At 38.5% G+C, this 17,989-nt stretch overlaps 3 protein-coding genes and 1 non-coding gene across 4 annotated transcripts; 1 reads left to right on the forward strand and 3 right to left on the reverse strand.

Annotated features, from left to right (window-relative positions):
- Window positions 1-3,138: 3,138 nt before the first annotated feature.
- Window positions 3,139-7,985, reverse strand: LOC147235179 (trace amine-associated receptor 1-like). Its single transcript, XM_086177866.1, has 3 exons — window positions 7,973-7,985; window positions 7,211-7,394; window positions 3,139-4,156 (listed from the first exon to the last, which is right to left on the reverse strand). The coding sequence occupies exons 1-3, from the start codon at window positions 7,983-7,985 to the stop codon at window positions 3,139-3,141; spliced, it is 1,215 nt and encodes a 404-aa protein (XP_086033992.1).
- On the forward strand, window positions 7,163-7,251 carry trnay-gua (transfer RNA tyrosine (anticodon GUA)). Its single transcript is given in 2 exon segments — window positions 7,163-7,199; window positions 7,216-7,251. It is a non-coding gene; the product is annotated as a tRNA-Tyr (tRNA).
- A 365-nt stretch (window positions 7,986-8,350) lies between the features above and the next one.
- Window positions 8,351-15,795, reverse strand: LOC147235181 (trace amine-associated receptor 1-like). Its single transcript, XM_086177879.1, has 5 exons — window positions 15,773-15,795; window positions 12,370-12,431; window positions 12,168-12,170; window positions 9,766-9,923; window positions 8,351-9,346 (listed from the first exon to the last, which is right to left on the reverse strand). The coding sequence occupies exons 1-5, from the start codon at window positions 15,793-15,795 to the stop codon at window positions 8,351-8,353; spliced, it is 1,242 nt and encodes a 413-aa protein (XP_086034005.1).
- Window positions 15,796-16,123: 328 nt separating this feature from the next.
- LOC147235182 (trace amine-associated receptor 1-like) lies at window positions 16,124-17,125 on the reverse strand. The gene has a single exon (XM_086178306.1). It carries the CDS (start codon window positions 17,117-17,119, stop codon window positions 16,124-16,126), a length of 996 nt encoding a protein of 331 aa, XP_086034432.1. The 5' UTR covers window positions 17,120-17,125.
- Between the last annotated feature and the right edge of the window lie 864 nt (window positions 17,126-17,989).

Consider the following 17,989-nt stretch of genomic DNA (forward strand, 5'->3'; position numbering starts at 1 on the left):
TGTGTTAACACTTGGCCTGTTTTCATGTTGCAACACACACCAGAGACAGGAGACCCCTCTGTGTAGCACTCTTAGTGGTCTCTCTTTTTCCCTGTCAAAAGATCTTTGGCTTTGGTTTTTCTGACCCAAGTTGAGTCCAATGGTATTTTATTTTTACAGAATTTGAAGTCCTTTGAAGCAAACTGTTTGTAACTGTTTGTCTGATATTTCCTTGTCAACACAACAAACCTCAGTGACACAATAAAACCCCCAAAACAAAAATCAAAGACTCAACTCCACTCCGACTTCAACAGGTTTGGTGATGATAGCTAGAATCCTAAAAACTTGCCAAAAGACTGCCTACAACAGTTTGACAAAAAAAACCCCATTCAATTTAAAGCCAGACCGGGCCAGGACTCTCATCCAGGGTTAATCCTCAGTAAAGTTCTTTAATTTATCCCCGTTTGATGCGTTTGAGTCTTGTGTTGCTCAGAGGTCCTAAAAACCAGCGTTGTAACAGAACCTGCCCAGGAACGCCATCCGGTTCTGCTGCCTTCTGGGGTTTTATCCCTAGAAGGAACCTCCTTACCTCCTCAGGAGCCAAGTTTGAGGGTAAGCTTGGTGCCAGGGGGGGAGTTAAATAACTCAAAGCGTTCAGAGTCTGAGGAAAGGGGTGTGGGGGTCAGCGGAGGACACACTCCACCTCTGTTTAATCTCCAAGATGGTCTTGAGACCCCTTTGCATGCAGGTTGTTGGAGGTAATAGTACTCTGGACTAATGGAGCGTAGCTATGTAGCTAATGTAGCTAATGTAGCTAGCTTTTGTTCCTCCTTGCAGTATCGATGCATCCCCAGACTTAAATCCAGAATCCATTGCTTTCAGGAGAGCGCAGACATCTCTGTTCAGCCAGAGATTCTCTTAAAATCACCTGCACGTTTTTGGATGTACCTGATGATGGTGAATGCATGCTCATCCATAAGTTGCTGTATCTTCAAGTATCCACCACTCTGTGGTAGTTTCATTGAAAAATTGCAGCTCTATTTTATCCACTGCAAAATAATGTGCGGTCTGGATTAAACCCATTTGTGAGCGTGGTAGGGCTGCACAGGATACATCCCAAAGTGCACGGACGATGTCACAGACACCAAAATCATCGCCGTTCGCCTTCAAATTCGTCCTGTGGCATCAAGAAGGTTCAGAAGCAGCACTCAAGGACATCTTGAACTCGCACATCTTGCATATATTGTTCACATTCTCTGTTTATTTATAACTAACTCTCTGGCTGCATTGTGGACAAATAACAACTTCATTGTACGGGGTCACACGTTGCCAGACGGTGCACGTGACAATAAACAAATCTCGAAAACATCGCTTGCCAAGTTCTTGACCAACCTGAATGAGAAGAAAAAAAGAGGATCAATTTATTCATTTTATTCCAAGTGTCATAACTTGCAAGTTCCCGGGCAATGGCATCGTTTTATTTCTTCAAATATAATCGAGTGCAAAAGAATTCAAACATCTCATGTTGTTTGCTGCTATATCACAACATTTTTACACATTTTGTAACTTCTTAGAGAGACAACTAACCACATCCTAAGATGAACTTGCTGTCTATTTTTTGTTTTTTCAGCTGGTAAAGAGGTGTGGTTTCTGCAGCAACCTGTCAAATAGATCGCCTGATATGCCTGGCTGATTGGAAGATTTAAAAAAGGTATAATTCACATAAAAAGGACATTAACATTTAGTATAATTTAAATGGTAGTGTAAGTGTTATCAATAACTGCCCCCTCAAACAGCAGTCTCAATACACAGAGCAAGAAGGAAATTGTGTATAGCATGGGCTTTAACAAAATATATTTCTTAAAAATGTATGGGTAAAGCAAATTAGAGGAGTTGACCTAAGCTTTAAACTGCATTTTACTTAATACAAAGATTCATTAAAACCCTGTATGAAATTACATTTCTAAACAAAGATTTGAAAAACAAATCTGCACAGCAAGAGTGCTCAAAATTAAAGATCATTTATTTGACATAGAGTAAGAAAATGTATTATAGCATGACATTAAAAACAAAAATCCACTCTTCTTCAGATGCTCACCAAAATATGTTAACAAACATTTTATTTTAGCATCAAAAGTTGTTCAACTGGAATCCACTTTCCAGTTTAAAGGGCTGAAAGTTCCATTATGCAACCAGAAGATGGCAGCAATAAATGAAAAAAAAAAACAAATTTGAGGGAAGCACAACCTCTACTGAGTATATGTTACAAAGAATGCCTTTTTATTCAATATATACACCAAAACAAATAGTTTGAACTATTTTACGGCTTGTACCAGCCTGGATGTTCAGAGTCCAATGCACATTTATTGGGTTGTAAATGTAAAACCCCTAAGAATTCATCTATCTCGCTGCATCTCGATTTAAGGAAATATATAAAGGAATAAAAAAAAAAAAGCAACAACTTTTTAAAGTGTGTTGAGAGTGTGTTGTGAGCTGATGGGATAAACTTTTATTCAGAGCAACTATGCAAGAATACTTCCTGATGACATTGATGCTACTTGGGCTAAAATAGTGTCAAAATGAAAATATAATTTTCAAGTCAGATAGATGATATCGATTTCATTAAAATATCACCTCTTAATGTAGCTTTTATACAATCATCAAAAAACAATTCGTAACAAAACACAAATATCATTTATTCTTGTGTGTGTGTGTGTGTGTGTGTGTGTGTGTGGGTGTATCATCAATATAGCAGATGTCTTTCAGTTCAGGCTACTTGGCACATTTTGTGTGTGTGTGTGTGTGTGTGTGTGTGTGATGATCATATTCAGTTAAAAACTGTGATGGAAATTGTTTTCAAATCTATTTTTGAGCAGAGGACAAACAGTGAGTAAGAAGTAGAAGAATAGCTCATTATGGAGTCGCAATTCTAAATATATTTGGTACATTTTTACCTGTTTAATGGTTTTCTTTGCAAATCAAGAAAATGCTCTTCCAGGTGATCAGTTTGGTTGCTTGGAGATGTTTGGACTCTCGAAAAGATATTCACCAAAGTCACAAAAAGAGCAATATCACACCATTGGGGATAAAACTTTGAAACCAGAGGTCATTTAAATTCAATATTCCTGATGCGCCTTGATATAAATGCTTTGTCAAAAGCTACTCTTTTGCTTGAGGTTGGTCTGTGAATAATATTGTCTCTGATACGTCCGATTTAAAAATACTCCCCGAGGTGAATAATCGCAGTGCTTTTCTGAACCAACTGTAAAAAAATGCATATATGAAAGGGTTTACGGTGGAATTCAAATAGCCCACCCACACAAACGTTTCGAACAGCACCGCCGGCGTGGAGTAGTGGATGAAGGGATCGATGACATTGCAGATAAAAAAAGGCGTCCAAAAGGCGAGAAAGGCACCCATGATGACGGCGAGTGTTTTGGTAGCTTTGGCCTGGCTTCTGTTTGAAACCGTTGCAGAGTTCTTGCAGCTGGTGTGCCGGATGCTGCGGAACTGTCTCTGCGCCACCAGAAACACTCTCAGATAAATGCCCAGCATTATTATTCCTGGAATATAAAAGGAAAACACGGATGAGACGGTACTGGAGAGCCCGCTCTGAAATAACACGCACCCTCCCTCGCAGTGGATGTGGTCGTAGTAGAAGTCTTCAATCCCCCAGATGTTCAGCTCCAGGAAAATCATCCCGAAGCCGATGAGCGTCGAAAGGCTCCAGCAGAGCAGGATCATAACAAACACCACCTTCACCGTTATTTTTCTCGCGTACAAAAGCGGTCGGGTGATGGCGTAGAAGCGATCGACCGAAATGAAAGACAGATTTAGAATCGACGCGGTCGACAAGGTGACGTCGGCGCTCATGTAAACTTTGCAGAGGAAGTCGCCGAAGTACCAGCAGGACTCGACGACGTGAACCATGCCGGGCAGCATGACCAGCAGCCCCAGGAAAAGGTCGGACGCCGCCAGGGACAGGATCAGATAGTTGGTAGGACTGCGCAGCTGCTTAAAATAGGCGATCGAGGCGCCGACCAGGAGGTTTCCGCACACCGTGAACGCGATGGTCACCCCGAGAATCAGGTAGAGGGTGATGCGTACGCTCGGAGGGTAACTGCTCTTCGGACACGAGCTGTTTCTGGACTCGAAGCAGAACGCCGGGTCCATATTCCTGGCGGGAGAATTAAAACAGGTCGTCACAAAATGTTAGCTGTTAACCCTCTTATTATGTTAAGGGTCAATATGACCCATTTCACCCATTGACCCAATGGGGGAAATTGACCCTTAACATAATAAGAGGGTTAAAAAAACAAATGCGCATGTCTGAGGCGTGGTGAAATTAGTTGCACGAGAATAATTTATATCCTTTATGATTTTAGATATGATGCTTCAGTAATAACATGAAAATAGTTTCCATAGATCCTGACACACCATTTTTTTTTATGTCATAATAGGATAGTCATAGGAATTTCTTTGTACAATTAAAAAAAAAATCAAGATGTCCTGAATTCTTAGATAAACAACCCGTAGGTTTTTTAACTTACCGTCCGGAGCCGATTCGAGGTGTTGAGACAACACAGTTTGACACTCATCACAGTCATTTTCATCCTCATTTATACCTTCTCAGCTCTGCCTCTCTGATCGTCCAACACGCCATAAGACGGTTAAAAATTGGTCTCTTGGGAAACACGACTGGCCAGTCGGTCCCAGCGGGTAATCACACTTGACTAGCGTTGGACATTTAATTGCATCACAGTTAAAGCCTTAGAAATGTCAAAAGCAGTCAAAATGCAGAAAAAAAGTTGTTTTAGAATTTATAGACTATCATATTGATTCATTGCAATAGAGCGGTTAAAATCGACAGTTCAATAAAAGATGGTAACTTCTTATAAGAAGCACAAAACTAGACAGAATTACTTCCAGAAATGGAAAGGATTGCGAAAAAGGCTTCCAAATACTGTATATCTGTTTTGCATTTCCTGCAAATTTTTAAAAATTCATTTATAAATGGTAAGCTGATTCTGCACATCACAATTAAGACACAAATTGGGCACTTTAAAGTTGCTAAAAGTAATTACAGCTTTACAAAATATTACAAAATATTCATCTTCTTCAAGTTGTTCATAGACGGAGCGGAGCTGTAATGATAAAAATAAAATATAGATACGCTGCTCAAAATATAAAGGGAACACTAAAATAACACATCCTAGAGCTGAACGAAATATTCTTCTGAAATACTTTACATAATTGAATGTGCTGACAACAAAATCACACAAAAATGGAAATCAATAGAAATGAAATGTATGAACCCATGCACTGGGAAAACACACCAACGTTGATGTAATATCATTAAAAGTCCAAATAAATCCGTGTGATTTCACACAAGCGTGAGTTACATTGTTTTGTTTAAGCGTTCCCTTTATTTTTTGGTGCAGCATTTAAATGTATATATATGTAAACTGAGCTTCTGGCTCAGCGTCATCGAATTCAATCTGCATTTTACTTTTCTTCCTGAACAAAGATATTGCAACTCTTCCAAATGAGGAGTAACAAAGGAGGAGGTCAAAGGTCGCATCCACGCCACCTCTCCAGTCATTTTATAGAACCGTCTTTTGACTAATTACTTGAGTTAATTGCTACAAATAAAGTATTCATGAGTAAAATGAAATGCTTTGCCGTTGAACCGCATTACCTCTACTTCAGTTGAATAAATGAAATATATTTTTGTAGTTTCAAATGACATGATAATGTTGTTCGATGATGGTACACTGCTTTGTGCATTCTGATACTAAGCTTATCATTGATTTGCTTCGGTCTAATTTCATGAAAATGATAGCTTGTCACATTAATTTCATGTCACAAAGTCCTTTTGGTGAGCACGCATCATTTTTCTCCTCAAAATGTGAAAAACACCAAAATAAATGTTCGAAATGTTTTTAAACACGGGATGTTCGAATTCACGATAACATGTTACTCCATGTAAATGTAAGTTGAATGATCATTTATTCCTATGAATAGCAATTGGTGTCTGTTACTACAGGATCAATATTTTTTTGTGTCATCAATCTTTCAAAGAATGTCAGTTTATGAAGATGTTTGGTGAGAAGATGAATCCCATAGATTTTACTGAGCTCCTCATGTAAAAACCATCTAATGTGAAATGTGAAATTTTTATTCTTTTCTCCGTCAAATAGGCAGTCAAAGGTATTTATTCACTATTTGCAATGAAAATATTATTTTTTTGCAGGTTCACTCACATCTCCCCCCCGCCTAAATGAAAAATGACTGTAAATATGCTGTTAATTCCTGACCTGCGGCACTGGTTGTTTATTTTGTCCAATGTAAACGTCATTAAATTCATTAGATTTATGAAATGTCGTACATTTTTGACCCTTTTTCTGGGTGTTCTTTCACAGCTTCTGTCCACAGCGAATCGACCTCAAAGCAAATAACTGGATAATCTTTTTAATGTGCATTTAATATTTCTCTGCCTTGGTTGAAAAGTTCAAATGTTTCATGACCTGAAATGCATTTCCGTACTATTTCAATCCCTGCATATGTCTGAGAATTTTATCTGTAACTGTAAGGAAAAGTTATGAACATCTATAAATGCACTTTAAAAATTCTCATAGAAAAACACATTCTTCTCCACATATTTTTTCAGAATTTGGGTATTTGTTTAATTCCATTAATTCTGTTTCTTTTCAGCATGATGCACTTGAACAAGGTAATGGCTCTGCACACCTCGTCTTCCGATTCCAACAGATATAAATGAGAGATGAGGACAACTTTATTAATCCCGAAGGAAATTGTTGTGCCAGAGTTTCAAGGAAAAACATAACAGTAATGGATAATAGTGGAAAGGAGGAAGAATAAGAAATATAATGAAATATAAATTGTCTTAGCTGTTAGCAGTAACTACAAAGACTGAAGATTCCCTGCGGCTGAGGGAAGAGGAATTAAAAGGTCTGATAGCCTCAGGTAGGAAAGACCTCCTGTGATGTTCAGTGGAGCTCTGAATGAACACAAGTGTATTACAGTCATAAATAAAATGTTTTCAAGCTTGACTTTGACGTCTCAGCATGCTGTCAAATAAGGAGAAATTAAGCTTATTTTACTTTGATAAGTGCACACAAACACCAGTTAGACGTGCACCCAGCTGGATGACGCTTGCAGCCCTTCGATAGCTCAGCTGGTAGAGCGGAGGACTGTAGGCCTGCAGCACCAGACATCCTTAGGTCGCTGGTTCGACTCCGGCTCGAAGGAAGTGTTTTGGGTGGAGAAAGGACTTGTACGACCGTCCTCGGAGACGAACATTCCTGGTTCGATGCCGGGCTCCTCCTGTTGAACGCCTGCCGCTGCTTGATGGCCGCCGAATAAATGCAGAGGAATTTCCCCGCTCTGGTCTTCTGTGGACTTACAAGAATCCACAGTATATGAGATTAATTAAAGTGAATTGTGATTACTTATGACTTTGGGTCAGAGAAAGAGAGCAGAGAATGATAGAGGGAAAAAAACATTTCAACCAGTGTTTTGTATCTCGATGTAGAAAATCTATTTAATAATGCCTTTATCTTTCATGAATCATATCAAATATAAGATTCATGATGATGCTGACGGGTAAGTTTTTTTTTTCCTTAAAGGACTGTCTCGGAAAATTAGAATATTTTTATAAAGGTCTTTATCTTCTGTAATGCGATTAAAAAAACAAAAAATGACTTTTTCGTGATATTCTTATATTTTGCGATTTTTCAGTTTTCTTAAGATGTAAGACATAATCAGCAATATTAAAATAATAAAAGGCTTGCAATATTTCACTTGATTTGTAATGAATCCAGAATGTATGACATTTTTATCTTCTGTAATTGCATTACAGAAGATAAAGAACTTTATCACAATATTCTAATATTCGGAGACAGTCCTGTATAATCATTTGTCGATAAATCAATAGGTCGATGCATTATGTAGAATTTACTTGCCAAAATACCTTGAAATGACATCATTTCGAATAATCGAGCCCTTTTATCTCAAATGGAAAGCGTTTTAAAGCGATTAAGATTTAGAAACATTGACATTGTGCAGCATAAACATCCAAAAAAATCAATCCTCTATTCATGAACGGTACATCTGTGTGATAAACTGCACACCTATTCAAGAATAATATCTTGTCTTATGCTATGTATAATAAAGCGTGACGGATACATTTTTTCCAAAACGTTATCCATTTTTGAAACGTGCTAAGCCTCCATCGACTATTTTACAACAGCGGTGTTTGCATATGAGCTTTTTCCTGGGCGCAGTTTGATTTGGGAAACATTTAAAAAAAGATTTCTCCTTTCTCCAGAAGATGCCGATTTACTTTGATTTAGTCTGTGAATAATATTGTCTCTGATACGTCTGATTTAAAAATGCTGCCCGAAATGAATAATCGCAGTGCTTTTCTGAACCAACTGTAAAAAAAAGCATATATGAAAGGGTTTATGGAGGAATTCAAAAAGCCCACCCACATGAGGGTTTCAATCAAATGTGGCGGTAAGGAAAACCTGCTGAATGAAACAACGACGTTACAAACAAAAAAAGGCGTCGTAAAGGAGAAAAAGGTACCGATGATGACGGCGAGTGTTTTCGTGGCTTTGGCCTGGCTTCTGCTCGGAACTGTTCTGGAGGAAATGGAGTTGATAGTTCGGATGCTGCGGAACTGTCTCCGCGCCACCAGAAATATATTCAGATAAATGCCCAGCATTATTATTCCTGGGATATAAAAGGTTAACACGGATGAGACGGCACTGGAGAGCCCGCTCTGAAATAAAACGCACCCTCCCTCGCAGTGGATGTGGTCGTAGTAGAAGTCTTCAATCCCCCAGATGTTCATCTCCAGGAAAATCATCCCGAAGCCGTTGAGCGCCGAAATGCTCCAGCAGCACAAGATCGCCACCGACACCACCTTAACTGTTATTTTTCTTGCGTACAAAAGCGGTTCGCAAACGGCGTAGTGCCGATCCACCGCTATCATAGACAGATTGACGATGGACGCCGTGCAAAGCGAGACGTTAGAACCCATGTGGACTTTACAGAAGAAGTCTCCGAAGTACCAGCAGGACTCGACATATTGGATCATCCCGGGCAGCATGACCAGCAGCCCCAGGAGGAGGTCAGACACAGCCAGGGACAGGATCAGGAAGTTGGTCGGCGTGTGGAGCTGCTTGAAATAGGCGATCGAGGCGGCGACCAGGACGTTTCCGCACACGGTGAAAAAAACCATGGCGCTTTGAATGAGGTAAAGGGTGAAGCGCGTGGACGAGGGGCGGATCGTCCTCCGACACGAGTTGTTGGTGTTTTGGAAGCAGAGCGCAGCTTCCATCTGTTGGAGGGAGAGAAAAGTGAAACCAGTACAGTCAGACAAGTAAACTGAGATGACATTTTCTACCTCTTTATAGGTTCGGACAGATATTTGTGTCGGCGATCAGCGTTGGAGTTTTGCAGGCAGGGTTAAGACTCAAACAATGGAGATAAAACGCGTCTTTGTGGCTCGAAGCAGCAACGCTAACGGTTTAATGGACCGTGGGCTTTCTCATGTTTCTCGGTGAAAAGAAATGAATACGGCCTTTTGATGATTCAGTGAAAGCGTTTTCATTTCATGTTTTAATTGTGAACTAAATTGCCTTTTTTTTTTTTCGTTACCCTTTATTAATTCATTTGATTTTCTTTTACAGCCACGGTTCTGATGCTAAAAAGATAAATACATGACTTTGTTGATATTTGTTGCCATCTTGCACTTACCTTGAGCGTCCAGCCGTGCAGGTGGTTCGTCCGCGGTAGAGTTTCCTTCATAAGTTGATTGTAATCTGCACTTATAAAGGCTCTGCCTTCTGTCTGTTTGTCCACAGAAGACAGGGGATAAATAGGAACCCCCTGGGAAACAGGGTGGCTCAAACTGTCTGTGGAAAACAAACAGGATTATTTACAATAAGAAAGAAAATTAAAGAATGCACTGGATTTGCATGACAAATGCAAAAAAACTGTGGTTTATTAGATAAATAACTGTGTGTCAAATATCACACATTGCTATTCTTCTATTAGTTTCACACTTTAATCGACTTCAAAAACTTGTCCACTAAATGACCACATGTAATCATATATCTACTTGCAATACACATCTATATACATTTTTATATACCTTTAATTTAATCTTTTATTTCTTTTGATCTTTACTGTTCTTTTTTTTTCATTTTCATTATTCGCTATTCTTATTCTTTATTTTTTATGCAGATTTTTATTTCAATTCTTCCCTACTTGACTCTGTAGCAGGAGCTGTTTGCTGTCATTTGAATATGTGCTGATAGGAAGAGTGTAAACATGAGGATAAATATGAATATTATAGATATGAATATGATTATTGCAATAGAACAGTTGCAGTGCAATAAGACGTTTGAGTGCACGTGCAAGAACGAGTGCAATTTAAGTGTCAGTCGACTTTACATGTGCAAGAAGACAGCAGAGTTAATGTTAGATTTGTGTTTGTTCAAAAGTCAAAATTGAGTTCATATTTGCATGAATATTTGAACATATTTAGTTCATAAAGTCATAAACAGCTCATATTTGGATAGAAGGCTCCTCATGTCACTACCAGTCAGCACAAATATTTTGTGAAAAACCACATGGTTGTCACAGTAACATTAACATTATACATCAAAATCATGGGAAGGAAAAGTTTTTTTTATTTTGGATAAAAAACAAACCAACACATGCATTTATTCAATCACCTGCAGAAGGATATTGTAACAGGGATTCTGAAAGTAGCCTATCGAGGGCTGGATACAAAACCTCCTTTCTGCAAATTTTTCAATTTTGGATTTTTGCATTTGCAATGACATAAATGTCATATGACAAAACTCCTACGTGCACAATGAAGCAAAAAAATGAGGAAAAAACACTTATCTGCATTGTCAGTGGTAAAAATACATGCTATGCATTTTCAAATTATTACATAAATATAGTCTGGGAACAATAGAATATTCTTGAGTATCTTTAACAAAGACCATAATATAATCAAATGATTCATTTCCTGAAAAAAGTGTTTTTTCAGATAGGAGGTTTTGCATCCCAGACACATCAGACGAAAGAATAGAAAGTTGATGGAGCTCTTATGATGGACATCTCATTGATACATTTGATCATTAAAAGTAAAACTAGCAGAAGACAAATACAGCTGATGGAAATTGGACGCTGAATGAATTTGGCATTCAGCAGATACTGTTACTTCATTGCTGCTGTCGTCCTTATGTTTTTTTCTTCCTTCTTTACAGAATGAACAGAAGGTTAATTAATTCCGTAATGCCGACCTACAGCCGCATAGCTTTTACCTTCCCTTAGCGTGTAAAAGATTTCAAACTCAAGAAAAATACTGTTTTCTTTCGTGATGTTATATAACAGGGCTGGCAAAGGTACGGCCCGCGGGCCAGAACCGGCCCGCAAGGAGGTTTGATCAGGCCCGTAGGATAATTTGACGGTGGAAAAAAATGCATAGAAGACACAAATTTATTTTTTTTAATTAAGGTTTGGTTGAAGTAGCAGTTGGGCACACTGTCTTGGTCAGAGTTGAAGACGAGCCGCATCACTGAGACGGACCAATCAATTGAATACTCTATTATACATCGCTGCTGTCGTCCTTATGTTTTTTTCTTCCTCCTTTACGGAATGAACGGCAGATTCATTCATTCCGTAACGCCGACCTACAGCCGCATAGCTTTGACCTTCCCTTAGCGTGTCCAGAAGTTTAACTTTATCTGCCATAGATAGCATCTTCCACTGCCTTTTGGGCCCTGCAAGGTGCTTTTGTCGTTCCAGAGCGTTTTGTCAACATTACGGGTTTTAGAGAAACTGGAAAGTGCGAGAGAATTTGCACGTACGTCATGTAAATTTGTCAAGCTGTTTTACGTACGTGTACATATTAAACTGCAACGTTATTGACGCACAGGGAGAGAAGAAGCGGAGTGACTTTTTAGCCAATCAGAATGCAGAACACAATGCACCATGCAAATCCGTGAAGTAGCGAAACCGTGAAAAGTAAACAGCGTTATAGTGAGGGATCACTGTACGCCGGCAGATTTATGATACCTTCTTGCATCAAGCAATGCAAGAAGGAGGGAATTTCATCAAAATTGCATTGCATTGCACTTTACCTTCTGAAAGAGAGCGGCTTAATATAAGATCTGTTAAAGGAGCAAAAGTGCTTGGATGTCTGACGAATATTGAAATAGTAACGAGATGGTTGAAAAACAAATTTCACGGTGGCATAAACTCAAAGCGGCGGGTAGGAAGAAGTATTTCCTAACACGATTAAAAAGTTATATTGAATTTCCAGATGACTCCATGCTAGCTGACCAGTGATGAACCATTTCAGATCATTTGACCTTTGGTCATGAGAATTCTTCTCCTGGGTGGTTCTTCAAAGGGAAAAATAAAACACTTACACTCATCCATTTTAACTGTGCATGTACAGTTTGAGCGTGAATACAAAGAAATGTCAACAAATGTAAATATCTAACAAACATTTTAACAATCATTATCACCGGCACACTATATTACACTTGAAGCTACACTGCTAAAATTAACTGATTTCACACAAGGGTGATTGACTTGGAGTTACATTGTGTTGTTTAAATGTTCCCTTTATTTTTTTGGAGCAGTATATTTTAATATTTTATTGTGGGTCTCTTGGGTAATAATTACTGAACAATAAGTAAAAAAATAAAAAGCGAATGGTCAATTATGTAGCCAGATGTCCCACAGCTTTCTTGACTTCTCACACCTCGATGACCAGGGAACTAATTACAACTTTCTGAATCCTCACACCTCCACAACCAGGGGGCTCATTACTTTTTTAAAAAATAAAAATATTTATAAGAAGGCTGAGGTGTTGTGGAATCACACACTGAGGCGAAAACAAATGGCAAAACAAACCTGTGTCTCTTTGGCATTGAAAAGTAAAGCTAGCACACACACACACACACACAGAAAAACACATTTAATCAGTTCATTTATATATATATAAAATGCCTGTGAGACAGGTTAAGTTTCCCCAATTGATGATGTGTAAAAAAGGATTACACACACATCCACCTATACACTGTGCGCACAATTATTAGGCATTATTATTTTGATGAGATGAGAGATGAGAACAACTTAATTTATCCCGAAGGAAATTGTTGTGCCAGAGTTTCAAGCAAAAACAAACAATAATAGATGATAGTAGGAAGGAGGGAGAATAAGAAATACAATAAAATATAAAGTGTCAAGGTTAAGGCTATCAAGTGTTTTAAGGTCTTAAGTACAAAGATTTGAAGATTATTTTTTATCATCACATTATCCATAATTTCCAACTTCAAGCTGTATAAACTTGAATGCGTCTTGGATTTAATGCATATCAGGTGATGTGTATCAGCGTAACGAGGGAGGATGTGGCCTCAGGAGATCCGCAGCCTGAATCCAGGTGTGCAGAACTATTAGGTAGATTCTTCTTCTCAGGAAAAATGGGCCAAAAAAAAAAGAGATTCCACAGAGGGATGCAGCGCTCTTGAAGTATCTGAGATATTGGGACGTGATCACAGAACCATCAGATGGTTTGTTGCATAAAGTTGCAAGAAACGTGTCCGGAAAAAAGAACCGCAAAACAAAAGAACCGGCAAAGATCTGGTTCTCAGAGACACGGCCGAGGTAAGGAACGCTGAATAAGTTGCATAAGTTGAAAGGTCACGAATGGACCGAGAAATATCTGAAGACCGTTTTATTTCAAAGGTTTTGTGGACGGATGCGACGAGAGAGCGCTGGCGGAGCCGATGGACGGGACGCGGTTGGGTCGGTATCAAGTATTCTTAAAAAGACGAGCTAGTTGGACCTTTTCGGGTTGATAACTCGACTCCAAATCAACTGTCAGACCTTCTGATAATTTGTAGAAGACACTTTCTTTAAGCGGGAAAAAGTCTGGATCTTTCAAGAGGAATTAGATTTTCCCGCAAGCTCGTTCTCCATCACGTCTATCAAAGTGTCCACTTTTTAATTCCTCTTCCTTCAGCTGCAGGGAATCTTCAAATCTTTGTACTTACGACCTTTATAGTTTTATTTGTATTTCTTATTTCCCCACATTTTTTTTATTTTTACTGTTTATACAATTTCCTACTATTATTTGTTATGTTTTACTTGAAACTCTGGCACAACAATTTCCTTCGGGATAAATAAAGTTGTTCTTATTCTTAAGGCCTTAGAGACGGAAAACTAACCTTCTTCATCCACCTTAGAACAGTGTTTCCCAACCTTTTTTGAGCCACGGCACATATTTTACATTAGAAAAATCACACGGCACACTGACAAATATGTCAAAAACATTTTTTAACAAATTAGAATGAAACCGTAGTCTCAATTTACTTTGTGTGAAATCTAATATCTGTCGATTCGTCAAGTTGCAATGCAAATTTCCCACTGATGTGCAACTTTTCCAGAACACTTACTTCAATAACTGAAGACATGTCATCAATATGTCTGAAAATGGTATTATTTGAGAGAACTCTATTTCTTTATCAACGCCAGAGCCGAGCATTTCTTCTCCAATGATTTTGCCGGCAGGTCGTATTAATGTTTTGCTGTTTGGATTTAGAGACGAGTTCAGCAACTTTATAGCCGCTTTCTCACTCGTCTTGGTAGTTTTCAACAACGCTGCCTGTTTGTTTACGCAGATACAAGTACTTTGTATTTTAAAAACGTATCACGCAAAGCATCACTAATCCCTCTGACACACAGATACACAGGTTAATTCACTACCCGTTGCCATGGAACGGTCACGCTGCCCACATAGACACAGGAAAACACATTATCTATGTTGGATAAATAATTTTCGGACCAATCGGGTGAAAGTGGGCATTTTTCTGGGAGGCTGTGCTTGCAGCTGCACAAAGAGTTGATGAATGGAAGGCTTGTGACTCATTGAAAAAATAATTTATTTTTTAAAACTCAAATGTTTGTAAATTTGCTTCTTGAACTCACTTTAACGAGTGAAAATAAACAAGCGAGATGTTTTTCATTTAGTTGCATAATAATTCTGCACACTAGTAGTTGCCTCATAATGGTGCACATATAGATATTCTCTTAAGAAAGCGAAAAAATTCACTTTTATGACTTTTTTAAATGTTCAGATTTGAGGGTTTGAGCAAGAACGCTGTAGTTGTACAATAATAAAATTAATCCTCAAGAATAAAACTTGCCTAATTGTCCTCGCAATGTATTTTCTCACGGATTCAAAACTTTTATTTTGTTGTTGCAACGATAGCAGCATCTTTGGTTAAGACAAAAAACAATACAAGGCAAAAAATAACATCTGGGAGAATAAATAGATAAATATGGAGAGAGAAGTGACGAATGGAAAAACTTTTTTTGGATTGAAGAGGAGGGAAAACAATTTCAGATCATTGACGGCGTCACGGAAAAAAAAACATGAAGATCTTCACACTCTTTATTGTGTTCTTTGAAGCAAAAACAAGTATTAAAAAAGAAACCGATGAGTGTCTTTTGTTGGTGGAAAAAACAAGTACATTTGACTGATCTGCATGTCATTCAATACGTATATTTTCTTTTTTTTGGCAAGTTATCGAGACAGAGTTACATAGACAGTTCATACTCAAGTACGGAATACATTTATGTGTTAGAAATCCCTTCAAATGCAGAATCCTTGGATCGAGTTTATCACAAACCACAAAGAAGCACTTGTTTATACATTTGAAGGACATGAATTTACCTTTTTACATCGCGGTGCGCCATTTTAGCTCTTCCATGATAAAAACAAACCTTTTTATTGTCACTAATGTGTACGTTTACATCATAAATGCATTTTTTTTTCAATTCAATCAAGTGCATTACTGCTCCATCATTATCAGCACTGCAGAAAATTAAAAAAATTGCACTCAGCAGTCAAATAGTACTTTTAATTCCATAATTTAAGCAACTAAAAAACAAAAACTGGGGTGATCCCTTTAGAATAATGTAGTTTGAGACTCCTGCCATGCTTTGTTCATGAAACAAGCAGACAATCTGGCTCAGTTTTTGGTATTTTGAGATTTTTTTTTATTTTTTACACACAAATGATAGTTTAATCTGTGATCAGTATTGTCTCTGACATGTCGGATTTGAAGACGCTACCCGAGATAAATAATCTCAGTGTCTTTCTGAACCAGCTGTAAAAGAATGCATATATTAAAGGATTCAGGCTAGAATTGAAATAGCCCAACCACAGCAGGGTTTCGAACAACACGGCCGGCGTGGAGTAATCGATAAAGGGATCGATGACATTACAAATAAAAAAAGGCGTCCAAAGGCACAGGAAGGTGCCCATGATAAGAGCGAGTGTTTTTGTAGCTTTGGTTTGGCTTGTGTTTGAAACTTTTACAGAGTTCTTGCAGCCGGTGTGTCGGATGCAGCGGAACTGTCTCCGCGCCACCAGAAATATATTCAGATAAATGCCCAGCATTATTATTCCTGGGATATAAAAGGAAAACACGGATGAGACGGTACTGGAGAGCCCGCTCTGAAATAACACACACCCTCCCTCGCAGTGGATGTGGTCGTAGTAGAAGTCTTCAATCCCCCAGATGTTCAGCTCCAGGAAAATGATCCCGAAGCCGATGAGCGTCGAAAGGCTCCAGCAGAGCAGGATCATAACAAACACCACCTTAACTGTTATTTTTCTCGCGTACAAAAGCGGTTTGCAAACGGCGTAGTGCCGATCCACCGCTATCATGGACAGATTGACGATGGACGCCGTGCAAAGCGAGACATCGGAACCCATGTGGACTTTGCAGAAGAAGTCTCCGAAGTACCAGCAGGACTCGACGCAGCGGATCATCCCGGGCAGCATGACCAGCAGCCCCAGGAGGAGGTCGGACACAGCCAGGGACAGGATCAGGAAGTTGGTCGGCGTGTGGAGCTGCTTGAAATAGCCGATCGAGGAGATGACGAGGACGTTTCCGCACACGGTGAAAAAAACCATGGCGCTTTGAATGAGGTAAAGGGTGACACGCGTGGACGAGGGGCGGATCGTCTTCCCACACGAGTTGTTGGTGTTTTGGAAGCAGAGCGCAGCTTCCATCTCATTTATTAATAAAATAATCTATTCCTGGCCTTTTTTATTTGTCGTGCGTTGTCCCGTTGCAGGACGGATCGTGGAATCTGTTATGGGATTAAATGAATGACGGGATTAATCACATGAGGATCGAACGCTTCTCACAAAAAGAACTGATAAAATCAATTAAATCGGATGTTTAAGAATAAGAACAAGGGAAATTACTGTGCCAGAGTTACAGAAAATATAACAGTAATAAATAATAAAAGAAAAGGCAGAATTAGAAATAAAAATAAACTATAAACTATAAAGTGTCTCAGTGAAACTATAAAGTGTCTTGGTAAACAGTGATAAAATTATAAGTGTCTAAGTAACAAGTGAGGTAAGGAATGCACAATAGTATGCGCTTGTCTTTAGTCTACATTGCAAAGTCATGCAGTTTGTAAATGTTTGGTTGAAGTTCTGCACAGTCTTTAGCAGCCAAGAAGAAAAGACAAATCATTTGAATGAAGTCACAGTTAAAGCTCTGAAACCATTACTGGTTGCAATCCATGAAATTAAGGTTCACCTGCAGGTAATCATATTTTTTTAGTTTGACGGTAAATGAAGATTTTAACATCAGATGATGAAATAGTTGCAGGGAATCTCAAAATCTTAAACCTTAGAAAAAAAAAAAAATCACCCACTTTAAATTGTAATAATTTATCTCTATATATTCATAACTGTGCAATATTTCATTTCATAACAGCTTCATGTACAATATTTTTCATACTCTTGTGCACTCCTTATCTTTCACTTGTTACTTAGGACACTTTGTAGTTTATTTGTATTTCTCATGCTCCCCCCCCTCTTTTACCGATTATACAATTTTCTACTGTTATTTATTATTTTTATATT

This window comes from Fistularia commersonii, chromosome 3 (genome assembly GCF_037954325.1).
Source record: "Fistularia commersonii isolate RoL2024-O1a breed Wild chromosome 3, RoL_Fcom_v1.0, whole genome shotgun sequence".
NCBI classification, from domain to species: Eukaryota; Metazoa; Chordata; class Actinopteri; order Syngnathiformes; family Fistulariidae; genus Fistularia; species Fistularia commersonii.

Excerpts from the sequence above, each read along its gene's own strand:
- LOC147235181 (XM_086177879.1), bottom strand. The coding sequence starts at position 15,795 with ATGGCGCACCGCGATGTAAAAAG. Across the intron at positions 12,432-15,772 it reads GCGCACCGCGATGTAAAAAG|AACCACCCAGGAGAAGAATT; the intron begins GTAAATTCATGT and ends TTCCCTTTGAAG. Across the intron at positions 9,347-9,765 it reads TGCACGGCTGGACGCTCAAG|ATGGAAGCTGCGCTCTGCTT; the intron begins GTAAGTGCAAGA and ends TCCCTCCAACAG.
- LOC147235182 (XM_086178306.1), bottom strand. The coding sequence starts at position 17,119 with ATGGAAGCTGCGCTCTGCTTCCAAAACACCAACAACTCGTGTGGGAAG.
- LOC147235179 (XM_086177866.1), bottom strand. Across the intron at positions 4,157-7,210 it reads CAGCGACCTAAGGATGTCTG|GAATATGGACCCGGCGTTCT; the intron begins GTGCTGCAGGCC and ends TTCTCCCGCCAG.